Consider the following 15,910-nt stretch of genomic DNA (forward strand, 5'->3'; position numbering starts at 1 on the left):
CTGATTTTCTAGGTGGCTTTGGCTCAACTCTTGCAAGATGGGCTGGGTGGGAATCGAACCAGGGTCTCCGGAGTGTGAGACGGAGACGCTACCACTGAGCCACGAGTACGATGCTTCAAAGCGGTACAAAAGCGCCTCTAGTGAATGCGGTGTTGCCTTAGAAGCGAGTTGTTTCTAAGGCTTTCTTCGTCTAGCCGAACCAAATATAGCCAAGCAACAGCAGTTCACCAGGCTAAACAGTGGTTCAACAACTAAAATAAAGGCTAGTATGCTTCGCATCCTGGGCTTAGCCTTAGCTAAGCCACAGCCATTTTTTTTTTGCCTGTAGCTTTTCCGCGTTCCACGCTATCTCCGTTCACTGATTGCCGTCGAGCGAACTCAGGTAAAAACTTGGATGAACGAGAAACCCGGCACATCCAGTATGGCACCCCTGCTGTGTAATTCAGCCAATTTGAGAGTAATAAAAAGAGGCATCGAAAACATCTGCCTCGATTCGTCACACCGGAAGTCGTGTGTGCATGAGGTGCAAGCTAGCTTTGACAACCAGTTGTGCAGGCTGGTTGCAGCTGGGTTCCCTCAGTTGGTCTTCGTCTCTGTGGCAGAACCGCTTCTGAAGAAAATAAAAGGTGGTGCCAGCAGGAAGGAATCGGTGAGTAAGGAGTGGCTTTTAGTGGTTCCCCCATCCACAGGGTTTCGCACCGCACGAAAAAAGTGGCTAACGACACAAAGTACTGGTAGTGTTTTAAGCTCCCAGAAAGGTAGCTCAGCTTAGCCGAAGCATCTCTTGCGAAGCCCAAAAGGTTGGCTGTCGGAAAAGGCACGCCCAACGTTTCACAACGTGTGCCACAAACGTCGCTTATGAAATTTCCCTCCCATCCTGAAAAACCTACATTGCGCAGACGGGGCGGTGCGTGTATGACCCACTGAGGGAACATGCAAAAGATACAGAAAAGAATGACCGTGACTGGCTAGTAGCACACTGCAGGGCTTGCTCCAATTCTAGTCCACGGTTTCGAAATGTGAGGATGTTGCGTAGAGGCAGGCAACCAACGGCACGCCAAACCTTGGAATATTTTTTTTTTAATTTAGAAAAGCTGGTCCGAATTGTGTCAGTCACACATCTGCTTTTTCTGTGTGAGGCCGACCTGAAATTTCTTTTACGCTGACTCAGCTAACGTGTTTTTAAAGCCGAGTTTATTTGATGCATTTTACGCATGCGCATGTGCTGGGCTCTTAGAGGGCTATATATCTAGGGTCCCTTTAATCGCTCAGTAAACAGTTGCAGTTGGAGTAAGCGCCCGTGTTTTCTTCTCTCTTGTGTACGTGGTTTTGGCCCAAAAATCGGTTTTTATGTTATACATTCCGATTCGCATCAACTGAGATCACGCAGGAACGCTTGTTTTTACGGCTCTTCAGGACGTACCTTTAATTTACGCGGCTCCACCAATGACCGCCTCATAAGCGGTTTTGCGACGTAGCCTACACCTATGATTACGCAAGAAAGCTCTGTTAAGTGACCCTCCTATGTTACGACCGCAAGTACAAAATAATGTACCCTTGTCTCCTTTTTGCAATCCTGGAACTCCACGTAAGAGCACCCTTTATTTCATTCCCACCCACAGTCAAGAGATTACTACCGTTAGTTCCCGACCAGACGAGATTTCGTCAAACTCTTGATTTGAGTCGGCTACGACTGGTGTATGACGAACAAACAAAAAGGCGTTACTTCCCGAGCAGAGGAGATTTCATCAAACTCTTGATTTCTGTGTGTCATTTCATCTTAGGAATCGTCGATGGAGGCTTTCGAAAAAAGATGGTCCACCAAGAGAAATCAAGAGACACCGTCCCAGACAGGTAAGTTGTTTTGTTCCATATATAGAGTTGTTTTCTCTGTCCAAAAATTAGTCAAATATTCATGACGTACTCGCGCTCCTTTTCCAAACAGAAAAGCAAGTGGCCAGTTCTTTTGTGTTTTTTATTGAAAGGAAAATTTATGAAGGGCAAACAAATATAAAAGAGATGACGTCATATGGCCAGAAATCCACAGCATAGAGTCATATACACCCACCAACATATAAATTTAAACGGTTGAGTTGACACTGAAGAATGTGAGCGTTGACGTGGCTGCCGCTGCGACAGAATCAATACAGCGCGTCTCATTCGTCATGCAAACATATTCTGGGCTCGGCTTTCACCACTGAGCAGTTGACTGTTCGCTCGCAGACACGTTCCTTTGGTTTATCATTTGTACATTTCAATTAAAAGCTTCCGAAAAGAAAGCTTCTCTATGGTCTGTTGGCGTGGTCTGTTGGCTTCTGTTAGCTTCATTATCTGTTGGCGTCATCGCTTCAATCCAATTAGAACTTAAGTGATCTCTCCCCACCCATTAACGAACTGTACGAGCACAAGATATAAGTAACTGGTATTGGCGGTTGTGAACGCGAACAAGCGAGGCCAAATGCATATGGCGATTTCTGCACGCTTTCTTTTTGAGCCCTAGAATTGCAAGAGGTTGCTCATGCGGTGTCCTCAAATAACATCAACACCAATATTCTTTTTAGTAATGCTAAAAGCGTATATGCAATCATCTGACCACCTGTAGTATATTTTGGAGGGTCACACGCAGTTCTGAGGCCTATGCAAGTAACAAATGTCCATTGCAACAACTTTGACTTAAGTGTATTTTGTTTAGTTGTTAGACCAGGATACACTCTCGACACATGGGAGGGGAGATTATTGCACAAAAAGGCAGGCACACTCCCTGATTCCACCTACGTGGGGCAGTCTGAAGTCACCAAAGAGGACCTTGTCTCAGTATATGACGTCGGTGCGCGCTTGGAACTCTTGTTTGCAGCACTTTCAGTTGTGTTTCCGAAGAATGAAGGCTGCATGCTCCTGAAATGCGGAGTAGTGTGTTTGGAGTGACGTTGAGTGCCAGCCTATCGCCTATAATTGGTGAGCGTAGCGGAATTAAGTCTTTTTTTTTCTTTCGCGACAGGGACGCAAGGTCATAATTTTTTCAACACTTCATTTAGAACGCTGCAAATCAAAAATCAAAAAGTGCTGTGGCATGAATAAATTGATTATTTAGCGACCTTTCATAAGCATTCTTATTGCTAAAAAATATAAGAAGCGCAAAAATATCATGGTAACAACGTCATACAGTTTTCTAATCTCTGATAAAAGCACTCCTGACTAGCAATTATCGAGAACCGCGTAACATTCAGGTAGTTAAATCAACAGAACAAACATTTTCTCTTGTAGCTATTACAAATTCCTATCAGATTGAGATAGTGCTCTACATTCGCGCCGTGGCAGTGGTATCTTTAATGATGCGAAAACCGACAATGCTTCTATACTTCCCGTTCAGTATAGGTATAAGAAGCCCACTCGGTCAAAATTATTCCGGAAGCCCCCACTGTGCCATGTCTAATAACTATATCTTGGTTTTTGCAAGCAAAGCCCTAAATTTTTTTTAAAACTTAGGTCTTCGTAAAGAGCATTCGAGCACTCCCTAATAATATTTTCTAACGTCCCTAACACGCCCGCGCAACTGTCATCTTCTCATGCAGATGAAGCATAATACCTTCTCCCTTTTCTCCATTTTCAGAAAACGTTGTCTCGTTGACTGACATAGCCTTTTTAATACATCCAGCGTAATTCAAGGCGCGTCAAAACAAAACGCTTTTATCAATCATCTATAGAGGGCCTGCATAAGTAATTTACAGAGTAAGATATTCGCGTGCACATCACCCTGAATTTGCCCCCTACTTCTACCAAATATAGAAAATTTTACTTCGTGAGAACCATGGGAATTCACGTAGATCCCATTGCATGCTTTGCATAATGCGTGAAAATAGTGCAACAATATGGGTTCAGGGATTGATTGGAAACTGTTAATTAGACCACAAACTTCTAGCCACACAATTCACCTAACACCATTCAACTATTTCATGAACGGGAACTTGGTGGGATTTACAATTCTCTCAGGGCACTCCAATTCATCTCTGATTGAAGCTGTATAGGTTTTCGAGCACCTGACTAAGCACGTTGTTACGACGCTCTTGACTTAAACAGGCACAAAAATTTTCGAAAGCTCATAAGCCATAATCTGGTCATCATTTGTTATCAGTGGCGGCCATAATTATCAAACATCAAAAAGGTAATTCTGCGTTCTACTTAAAACAATGAACGCTCAGGAGCTCTTCACTGCATAAGTTACTGCAAATGTCGTAATTAGCTCGCTCTGAATCTCGCCTTCCGATCACGTGTAACCTGACTATTAATTTCACCAAACGAAAAATTGCAGCAGATCCAACGATTTCGACTCTATATACAGCGAAGCATTGCGTAAGTGCATAAAAAGTAGAAACACACACAAACACACACACACACGCACGCACACACACACACACACACACACGCACACGCACGCACACGCACGCACGCACACACACACACGCACATAAGCGCGGCTGCACAGCAGTGCAGTTGATGACTACGGGTGAGCAAGACGGACACCTTGAACACGTCATAGTTTCAGAGGCAGCACGAGCTCGAATACATTCTATGCGCATGAAGAGTCTACTTCCTTATTACTCAGCAGCCGCGGAAGCGCGATGGCGGGCTTTCTGGTTCTTTTTTTTCGTTCTCTCTCCCCATCACGGACGACACCACTGCGGAAGCTCTAAGATGAATGCCATCTGGTGGTGCTCCAAGGAACCCTCCTGCGCAGGCAGCTCGCCCGCCCCTAGGTAATTGGCTGGCTTGTTTGGCAAGGGCACAGCCTGGCAAGGGCACAGCCCGGCAAGGTTCGCTAATCAAAGCTGCGCTTCGAAAACAAGGCGTCTAGTTTAGTCTACCAAGGACACGGGGAATCATGCTGCATGCTACTGGCCACGCATGAAAAACGTTTGTCGACAGCTCACACTTTAAATGCCCCTCATTGTCTGTGAATGTGTCCTAAGTGAGACAACGACTTCTCTCGGGACAATGGCAAGCATAGCGGATAACGGCAGCATAATCATTTCAAGCACTTACTTAAAACAATTTTTGTGAATTGCGGTAAATCAATGACAACCGCTCACTTCGCGTAAACATCGCTTGTGATGCTTGGATTATTTTGATTACGGGTTGTCTAGGTAGTAATTGAGCTTCCCGCCAGAGAGAAGTTTAAATGTTTTGCTTTCCATAAAACACACTTTTACCTCTCTTAAGCACTTGTATGCATGATTTACTGCAGAGACAGAAAAATAGCAAAGTGCAGCATCAGTATATAATATTAGGACGCAATGAATTCAGGTTATCTCAGAATGTTCCACGATTCGAGATGAATGCAATCTGATCCGGGAGACCGTTCCAATGTGCGGCAGCTGTCGGAAGGGGTGACGAGTTAAATGCCTGCGTTGGATCATGAATTCCAGAAGCTAAATGCGTTGGGAATGCGTGGAGATGTGGGCACAGGAGCACGAAGCGGAAAGCAATGGAAGTGCCTTTGAAACAGACATAAAAGAGCAATGGCGCGGTGATCTTCCAATAACTGAAAGCAAAGGTCTTGTTTTTTTTTTTTCGGTAATGCTCGAATGATCGTCGTAGTTGCCAGAGATGAATCTGACTGCCCTATTCTGAACAGCTTCCAACATACCGATTAGATAATCTTTATATGGTTACGATGTTGTTGAAGCGCATTCTAGTTGTGGGCGAACATAAGTAAGATATGCTAATTTTCGTACCTTAGAAGAAGCGGTGCGCTAGCTTCTACGCAGGTAGCCGAGTGATCGAGAAGCTGTGGATGAGACAGCTGCTACATGCGTTGTCCGCGATAAGTCCGGTGAAAGGTAACCGCTGATATATTGGTAGGATGGGGCAGTCGAAACTATGGTATTATTAATCGAATAGTGAAACACTTAGCGCGTTTCCGACTGAATGAATTTAACTTGCCCTTTGAGGCGTTAATCATTCAAAACCTGTTATAAATAGCAACAGTTGCGCCTGTTTTATTTCACCGAGAGCACGAATAAAACTTATGATAGGCTTAGCATTACGCAGGGAAATAGGGAAAATCATGCATATGGTATTGATTCCCAAAACTGCTTAGTAGGCCTCAAACGTTAAAGTTTTTTCCCCACATCACACCATACATGACCCCCATTTTCCTTGAGTGCGAATTCAGCGTGTTGTAGAGATCGCTTGAGACGCTGGGACACATTGTGAAAAAGGGATCGCGCAACGTTTCCTGGCCACTTGCCTCACTAACAAGTAGAAAAACCCATAGTTGCCTGCCGCTCTAGAAAATATGCTCCTACATCAGCCATAAAAGTTTCTTTCCTTATTATGCAATTGTAAACTTTGTGACAAGTTGATATGTTTCGTGATATTCGCTGAGCTAAATTATTGATTTGTAAAATGAGTGCGCAATAAGTAAATTTGTACAAAGCCTGTGGTTCACCTACAAATAGTTATGATGAATCGCCTCAACAATTCCTTTTCAGCCGAATGGTATGTGCATATAGTTTAGTGCACCGGTAATACTGGGGAACCAACTAGTGCGTGCTATCAGACCTGAAAGTTAGGCAAAATTGCATTGTTCAATAAATAATTCCCACAGACCACTACTACCCGAAGCGTTTTAAACTTTCGGTACGCCTCACCAATAAATGTAGCGACTTTTTTAAAAATAAATTTAGAACTACAACAAGTATTGATTTTCCTACGGCAGTCTTGAAGCATTGTAGGTGTTTCACAAAAATCCCCTTAACTGGAAGAAAACCCTAAATAACTTACGCAGTTCGAAAGTTTGCGCGCTACCCAGCTCTCTAGTGGCGTCCAATTCTCCTGTCTTAAATCTTTACTTGGTGTAATAATTACTCTCTTAGGACGCCATGAAAACCCGCACATAACGTTTTCGAGAATGTTTAATAGCACTGAATCCTTCGTACTATATTTTAACCTCAAAGCAAAGTACATATCCTCCAAGCCATAAAAACAACGAAAGGCATTTCGTAAAAAAATAGTATACGAAGAAGTCTTGAGCATAGAATTTCCTGTATCCTACGCAATTTAAATTTGCAAACACTAGTGCCGCAATGCTTGCCCCTCTAGTGTACTTAACACAAAAACAAAGCAAATATTACAGAAAAATTGAAGCGGAAGGTGCGCTAGGTAGGCTCTTCTCACCCCATGTTCCACTAGCACGAGCACAGAGGGGAAAAAATTTCCTCTTCCTTGCACATCAACATGTCGAGGAGGACATGAGTGGCGGTCGCGTTTAGGCTACTTCAGAGTAAATTACCCAATGTACATTACCCAAAGTACATTAAAAAAATCACAGAGGGCCAGGAAAACGACCTATGTAGGCTCTGTTCACGAACAGGGACACTATCGCACATAATCTGGGAATGCACCACGCTCCAGTTCTCTCATCCCTCTGTCAGCAGCGATATGGACTGCACAGCCTGGCTCAGTTCCGGGGACGTCTACCAACAGCTTGAACTGGTGGACTGGGCGGAGAAGGAAAAGCAGGCCCAGGGCATTACTTGAGCATGATCCCTCAGCCACCGCCCCCTTTCCTATTCCCGCTTTCAATTAGGTTTACCACCACCACCATGAGAGACGAGCATGCGCATGCAGTGTAAAAAGATGAAGCTCGTGAACAGAAGATATTAAACACTTGCAGTTTATACAACGTTGGCATCGTCTACTAAAAAAATGACAAATAACTGGACATAGAAAACTCCAGAACCAGTATCGGAAAATCGTTGAAATGTTGAAGACGCTTTCGCAGGAGATTGTCAAAATGCGTGAAAGTTCCAGTTTTGTCCGAAAGCAAGTTGTGGGAGATTGGCGAAACCAGTTTGCACTAGAGCATAGATAGCACACTAAGCAATGAATCACTGAAAAAAGAAGCAAAGTGAAGCCGAGAGCTTGCGTGAACACGGAACGCGCGAAAAAAGCAGAAAAACATTTCACCTAGAGGACTCTGATGCTTTTGAATTCCCATACGCAAAGAGTCTTAGTATCGTTGCCAGTTTTTGTTATTGCATATTAGTTCATTTGAGTGAATGTTCTTTATATCGCACTTTCGTTGGCTCAATATTGATCTTTTCGGTATATTCCTTAGCATTGGAAGGGTTCACAGTCTTTTACTGGCTACGCACTCTTTTTTTCTGCTTTCTTTTGTGTGTGCCGGCAAAACAAGAGCCTCGGCCACTTCTCTGTTTGCGATTGTCAAAGAATAAAAGAAAGGTTTTAATTCTAAGCCAGAGATGCCCTGATAAGTCCTGGAAAAGCAAGTTATTTGTTTTAGTGCGGCTCTTTCCGGGCTCGTAAGTGGACCATGCTGTGAAATTTGCTTGTACTAATGTACGTATGTCACCATTTTCCATTATCCCTTTCCTATTGCCCCTTGCTGTAGATGCTTTCAAAGCTAAAATATTGAAGTAGCCACTCTATATCGAGGCGGCGAACTTTCACTTCGTCAAACGAAAATTCTGTTTCAGGTTTTAATGCTTGAACTCAGCCTATTCGTTAAAGTATGCTACTTGTCCAAGCTACATGCAATAAATTAAACACAAGGTGGAAGCCTTTATTGCGCACGAAACGAGTTACATATCGTTAGCAGGAACCTGAAGAAGGGTTTCATACGTTTTCAGTTTTTAAATATATTGGAATAATTACGAACTTCCGAAATAGTATATTACAAACACCACGCCACGACATGGTGTTAGAGCGACTTCGAAATCTTCAATGTAATTTGGTTGCGGCGAGCTATATATCGTGCAGCTCTTATTTCTACACGTTCTATGTGTAACATGGTATATTGTTACATTCGGGCTTGTTCTAACACGTGGAAAAACGATCCGGGCATATTATAGTGTATCACAAACAAATAAAGCTTATGTTTTCGATGTAACTCTAATACATAATGTGTATTTATATATATCTGCCGTAAGTATAGCAATGAAAACAATAGTTAGTAACTCGTCACTAAGTATTCATTAGCAATAAGAAAAAAAAACAAGACGGTTCTTGTTACTCCTAATTAAATGTGGTTGACTTCATTGGAAAAGAAAGCTACCGTCTTCCATTTTTATCTTTTTGTTTTAATAAATGTGGGTCAGCTTGCATACGGTAAACAGCGTGACAGCATGCCAAGGACAGAAAGGCACGAAGGAGGCAAGTGCTCAAGCTTCCAACTAAAGCTTATTTTCTTTTGACAAACACACATACATACTCTTGCGCGAATCGCAAGTGCCGAACCATACTTGGCAAAAAACAGAACATCTCGTTTATCTACGTAGCCTAACACAGCATACCAATTCGCACGCATTTCACTCAAACAAGTTTCTTTATAGATAAGGTGACGAAAACTTTGCTGACACAATTGGATTTATTTATAGCCGTTATTTTTTAATTATCAACCTGGTGCTATTGCTTGCGCACTTTGCAATTGGTGAGATATTTTTTTTTTGCAACTAGATGAGCGCACTCACGATGGCTACAATGTAAAGGAAGCACTCCCTCTCTGCCTTTCTACACTTTCAGATTCTACTCTTGAAACTTAGAATAAGGTATATGCTTCACGTATTTTAGGTGACAGGAAATGAGGATGTCGTATACCACAACCCTCACTGTGCAGTCAACAAACCTTTTTTCAGGATTAGTATTACATGTATACGATTCATTATTACCAGCGCTCCATTCCTGGAAACAAAGCTCAGTAATTGCTAAGCACACATGCGATAGCACCAACTTGGTAAATGAATCCAGGGATGTTGCTCAAGGCGACTCAATCAGCAAACATTCTGTCACCCTATCCGAAAAAGGAACTTATCTGACTGGAATGGTACGCTGGTACGCTGTGGGAAATGGTACGCTGTGGGAATCTGCGTAGGAATTATAAATGTTCCATTTGGTTGGCCAATCATGGTTCAGTAGTTGCGGTTGTGATCACGTGAGCGCAGATATGCATATGCGGGCGTTTCATGGCAACAATGTTTAGTTAGAAGTGTTAACGACTTGTCTCGGAGGTGCCTTTACGTCCTTTGTCGGATGTCGCATGGTGCGCACCATGGATTATCAACTAGGCTGGTCTGACACTTTGACTTAAAATCCTATAACTGATGATGAAGAAAGAAAATAAAATTATTCGTTTCCATTCCTATGCGACAGTCACCGTTGTTTTGAGCAATGCTCTGAAGATGTTGAAGTACACGAGGGTAATGATGCTCGATGTTGTACAAAAAGTAATAATAAAATAAACAGAAGCACAGATGCCAAAGTTCTTTCGCTCGAATATGGGCGTCTAAAGAGATCAGACTGTCTTTCAAACACACAGCCATGCTATCGTGCTCTTGTCATACTGCCAGATACGAGGTGTCTCTCGAGAAATGTGCGCCGCAAGAACATTCTGTCGGCGATGTAGGTCATCCGTGATATGACTGTTTTTCTAGAAATAAAGGACGATGCCAAGTGAAAGATTGCCTTAGGTGTTCATGTGACATTCGATATATGGACATAGCAATATTTGTTTGGAGCTTGCTTGATAAGCTCCGACTACTTTTGGGGCGTTCCACTTACGCAATGTTTCTTCAAACTACGTGCTCGAAGGATAACATTTTGCAATCTACATTGTTTGTTGTTGTGTTCATAGCCACGACCTTGCTTGCGTATTTTTTGGCGTGTATTGAGAAAGACGTTTCTTCACTAGAAATTTGTTATGAAAAATTCACAGACAAACGCGGTGTTATTAGTGAAGGTGAGCGGTGCATGGCTACAGGAATTGGGAACAGCAAAAAATTCTGAATTTCATCCCAGCGCATATGTTTCAAAGCCTTCATTTGAACTTCATACCATTCCTCAACATTAGGACTACGCTGGCCAAAACTTCATTACGTGACCGCAAGCTCACGTATACAAGAAGGTGGCAAGTGTCGTAAGGAGCAGCTTGATTTAAAAGTGTGCCCTTCGAGCGTTTGCCTCGCATGAACTTGGGAGTGCCGAAAAACACGCTAGATATGGTTTGCGATGAGTCCATATTGAATGCGCTAAGAACGTGAGGAGCGGCAATTTTTCATTCATGCTCGATTCTAATTACATTTGTACGGTACCCATATTGGCCACAGGAAAGAGGTGGCAACAATACTAGCGGAAGGAGTTACGCACGCCAAAGCAAGTGTTCGGGGGAAGTTGATTTACACATTATTTGTGTGCTCACCAGTTAAATGAAATTCTGTAGCAGGCACACAGATTTGCGAAATTACGTAACCGTCCTATTGCTCTAATACATCGGGGATAATCTCACCGCAAAGTGGAGAATGGGCATGCAAGGGGCTTGGAGGATATAAAAGAGAAGCCGTTTTAACCGGTGTAACCAACTATGCCTTCTCTTCGAGTTCCGCCAGTGACTGTCACCGACTTGATGTACATCTCTCGCCTACACTTGCGATAGTGCAAACAAAGACCCTCTGTCCTCAAAGCGCGTCACATTGCGGCTGTATCAGGGAAAGACGAACTCCCAATGCGTTCGCGAGAGCAGCCCAAGAGAAAAGATAAAGCCACTGTCGCCTTCCCGCAAGTAGTCCAACCAGGGGTTGCGTCATTTATACCGCAAGGGCTATCGTTGGCAGCTGTCGCGAAACGGAGTTCAGGCAAGCTATACCGGAAGACTCTGTGCCTCAAAGGTAGGTGGATGAACCCACTGCTATTTCATTCAGATCTAGGCTGTTGTTTCAGCAGGAATATTTCATAACCATAAATGTAATAACACATTTTAGAGGACGCTTAAGCTGCCCTTTAAGAGTGTAATGGCGACATCATTCAAAGATCCCCGAGTTCTTCTCATGCCTCCCGGCAACTGCGTCTTATGTCGCCATAATGTTTACTGGGCAGTGTTGGCGGCGAACACTATGCACGAAGGCGAGCTTTGTATCTTTTTATTTGATGGTGTGCAAGGAACCGAGGGGACCGCACCGCACGTGCGAAGACAGACCTCAAACAGCAGCTGAAAAACGCTATCGCTTGAAAAGGGGTTTGCGTCTGCGTTCCCGCGTAATAGGATTATGTTTCCTCATATATTCAAATTACAACCTGACGTTATCATGTCTCTAGGTTGTGTATAAGTTGTAGTTTTCAATTTTTCTGGCGTATTTCACTAGGAGAAATTCAATTCAGTAACATGTTGGCGCTACAACAAGAGACTGCTTGGTTAGGTATGCGTCGTGCGCAACGATTATTACCGAAGCGACGGTCCACGCTGAACGCGGTACGCTGGCTGCCGGATCTTCTACAACACGGGGCCCTTAACACTGCCGCGTTAAAAAAGTACTAACGCTACCGCTGAACCTAAGAGGCGATTCCAGCCAATCGTTATGTTGGTCACATTATTGGTGAAGGCTATCTTCCATCACTTGGACAGCACCTTAACAACCTCCTTAGGGAGCACCAATGTGCGATCAGAAATGCAGCCGTCCCACCGTGGTTGCTCAGTGGCTATGGTGTTGGGCTGCTGAGCACGAGGTCACGGGATCGAATGGGGCCGAAATGGGGACGAAATGGGAAAACACCTGTGTACTTGGGTTTAGGTACACGTTAAGGAACCCAGGGGATCGAAATTTCCGCAGAACTCCACTACGGCGTATCTCATAATTAGAAAGTGGTTTTGGCACGTAAAACCCCATAATTTAATTTTAATTTAGGAATGCAGAAGGTTCGAATCAGGCCGCGCATTGTGGAAATTGCTTATGCGAAGCTTTGTTTGAACAAACCTAATTATGTGTAAAAATATGAATCAAATCAAGCGCCATATTGTGGAAGCCTACTGCATGCATGTAAACTCAGGCGCATGCGTTAACCAGACTTCTATCGTTCTGCAGAATAAAGAGACTGAGTTTTTGAATGGAAAGATAGGATAACACCATTTCAACCTTGTAAGCCTCACTTTAGACATGTTTGCATTTTCTGTTTATTTTAGTAACTTCTTTGAAAAAGTAAACCGTTAGTCTGAGCCCGTATCGTGTACTTATTTTATGACTGTAGCTAAAAGTATTTCATGCTTAAAATTCAGTAATTACTAAGGTCACACGCGATAGCACCAGGATTATAATTGATGCTGTGGACGTTGCTCAGTATGACTTAGGCAGCAAAGGTTCTGTCGCCCTATCCAAAAAAGGAACTTTTCTACCGGGCATATGCACGAGGTGGTACCGAGTGTTAATCTGCGTAGGGATTATCAGTATACTTTTACTTTTACTAAGCATGCTTCAACAGTTGCGAATATGATCAGGTGATCGTGATAATAAAATTTAGTTGTTCAGCTAGTTGTCTGGGTCGTGCCTTTCCCATCTATGTATACTGTTGCACTGCGCACACAATGGATAATTACCAACTAGGCTGGTCCGACCCCTTGCTTTTAAATCCAATAGCCGATGATAAAGACAGAAACTAATATGACTCCCTTACATGTATGTGCGACTGTGAACGTTGTGTTGAGCAACGCCTAGAGATCTGGAGCACACGTGAAGTTCGATGCTCGAAGTTTAAAAAAAAGCTGAAGCATAGATGTCGTAGTGCTCTTGCTGAAAAACAACATATATATATATATATATATATATATATATATATATATATATATATATATATATATATATATATATATATACGTATGCACACCCTGGGTGAACATTTGAAGACTACACCAAATAAGAAAAACCGCTAGCGGCAGATAGCACAATATTAGTCATTGTGCTAGACCATTCAAAAAGGGGGTTATTACATGCAGAAGGAATTGACACACACTGATCAAATTGCCAGACGTTGACTCACCAATAGGTATTTACTTCTGTATGGCACATATTGCAGTTTACGAACTGTAGCCTGTGAGTTTGCAAGGGGTATTCACTTGGAATCAATTTGCCGGATGACACCAGTTTCTACATATTTTTTGCCAAAGTATGGTGCGAAATACAAATGATTTCCAGTAAATCTTGTGCTTCAATGGATAAAAGAGCGCTTTTGCAAACAAGGAGGTGGGACAAACGTGCATTTATACGGCAAATGTGAGTATTCACATCTAAAAACCCGTGTCATGCGCTATGTTTAATCCAAACGAACTTCCATTGAACTCCATCGTTTTAAATTTCTACTATCATTATGTTCCGTATACTTACCAAAAAAATAGCTAGTGTATTTTGGACGTTTATTTGAATATGTGTTTTGATTTCTCGAAACAGATCTCAGCTTCATTGAAACATTCAAGGCAAGGACTACAATTATGCCATCTGCCACAGAGATCCAAAATGACCTAAATCGTAAAAATAATCCAGTCGTAGATATCCTGAGTACAAAGGGGAATCGCAAGGCCTTCAATCACTGTACATGAATTCAGACTGATGAGTCCGGTGATCGAGCAGCTCGAGCAGGAGCAGCGGAGAAGCTCTCCTGAAATTCTCCCATTATGACACACTCTTTGTTCAATGCTTTACGCCCATGAAGATCTGTGTAGGTGCGTGCCTACATGCGTACGTACGTCCTCGCAGGGGATCCTGCATAAGCAGGCGTTTGGCGGGTTACGACCCCCTGTATCCGAGCACATGAAAGTTGGGCCCTCCAACGTCTACCTTTGGGTGGTTTAGCTGTGTTCTGGAAAAATGGTATTTGCGGGGTTGAGCCGATGCTGAGTGCTTGGACCTTTAAGGCCCCTCAGCAGAGGCAACAAACCCCTTTAGACTCGGGTTGACGTAGACGGCATGCTCGGACTGACCCACATGGAGGAAATCGGTAGTTGCCTTTTCCTTTTTATCTGTCCCTCTAATCTTCGTCTTTATCACTTTCCACCTCTCCTGTCTTCCCTTTACTTTGGTCAACTTCCAATCTTTCAGATAGCAAGGATTCACCTTGTCTGGACTAGCCTACCTTGGTTATAGCAGTTTTAGTTATAGTGGGTGAGTACAGAGCTTACATTGGCGTGACAGGATTGTTTAAACACAATCCTGTCACGTGTCTTTGTTCAGCAGCATGGTGGGTTACTGGCACCGTTGCCGAAAACTGCATAAAACTAATGGCTAGTTCTTTCCCCCAACTCCCTGATCGCCCCCAGAAAAGAGGGCGCACCGAAGATGTTTCTACAATTTTCGGCAACAGATTACGAATCTTCTACGATTCCATGTCATTCATTCTGCCAAACCTTAAACGACTGAGATAGAGTTCCCCTTTCCTAGTGCCGAAATGTCTCACCGAAGCACTTGGTGCAGCTTACAAAGGATCCAAAATGGCTAGTAGAGAGCTTCTTTTGGAACTTCGCGATGCGAAACGGCGTGAAAGGCTCCCTTATATAGTAACATTTGAGGAAATTCTAGTGCAATATATCCCCGCACCAAACTATGAACTCCAGCAGGGGTGTTGTCTCTGATGATGACCTAATGAAGCTGACAGAAGCGGAACTGTTGGAAGGCTGGAGCGAGCAGAATGTGATCGATGTTAAGCGAATTATGCTAAGGCTTGACGGCAAGGAGATAAAAACAAATAATCTGATACTTAGTTTTGGCTCAAGCATGCTGCCTAAGACAATAGAGGCTGGCTACATAAAGATACGTGTATGAGTCTATGTCCCAAACTCTCTTCGATGTTTCAAATGCCAGCATTTTGGCCACAGTTCCCAGAACTGCTGAGATCGACAGACATGTAATAATACATGTAGTGCTACTGTAGTGCCGCTGATCATACCCGTGAAACTTGCGAATGCGCTCAACACTGCGGAAACGGTGAGCGTGCCGCATAATTGGGGTTGTGCCCGTCATGGGAAAAAATTAGTAGTTTCTATCATGTAAAAGAAAATATCTCATTTAAGCAGGCACGCATGCAGGTGTCATACCTACCGAATAGCAGCTTTGCCGATGCGACGCGCCAGGGGGAA

The 15,910-nt window shown here is 43.3% G+C and overlaps 1 protein-coding gene across 1 annotated transcript in view; it reads left to right on the top strand.

The window, feature by feature from the left end:
* Nucleotides 1-421: 421 nt before the first annotated feature.
* Nucleotides 422-15,910, top strand: part of LOC135897236 (sulfotransferase 1B1-like) — a 34,292-nt gene continuing 18,803 nt past the window's right edge. The window contains exons 1-2 of the mRNA XM_065425818.2: nucleotides 422-649; nucleotides 1,785-1,854. Coding sequence (XP_065281890.2) covers nucleotides 422-649; nucleotides 1,785-1,854 — 298 coding nt within the window. The remainder of the gene's footprint in view (nucleotides 650-1,784; nucleotides 1,855-15,910) is intronic.

The sequence above is a fragment of the Dermacentor albipictus genome, unplaced genomic scaffold (assembly GCF_038994185.2).
Source record: "Dermacentor albipictus isolate Rhodes 1998 colony unplaced genomic scaffold, USDA_Dalb.pri_finalv2 scaffold_35, whole genome shotgun sequence".
Lineage (NCBI taxonomy): Eukaryota > Metazoa > Arthropoda > Arachnida > Ixodida > Ixodidae > Dermacentor > Dermacentor albipictus.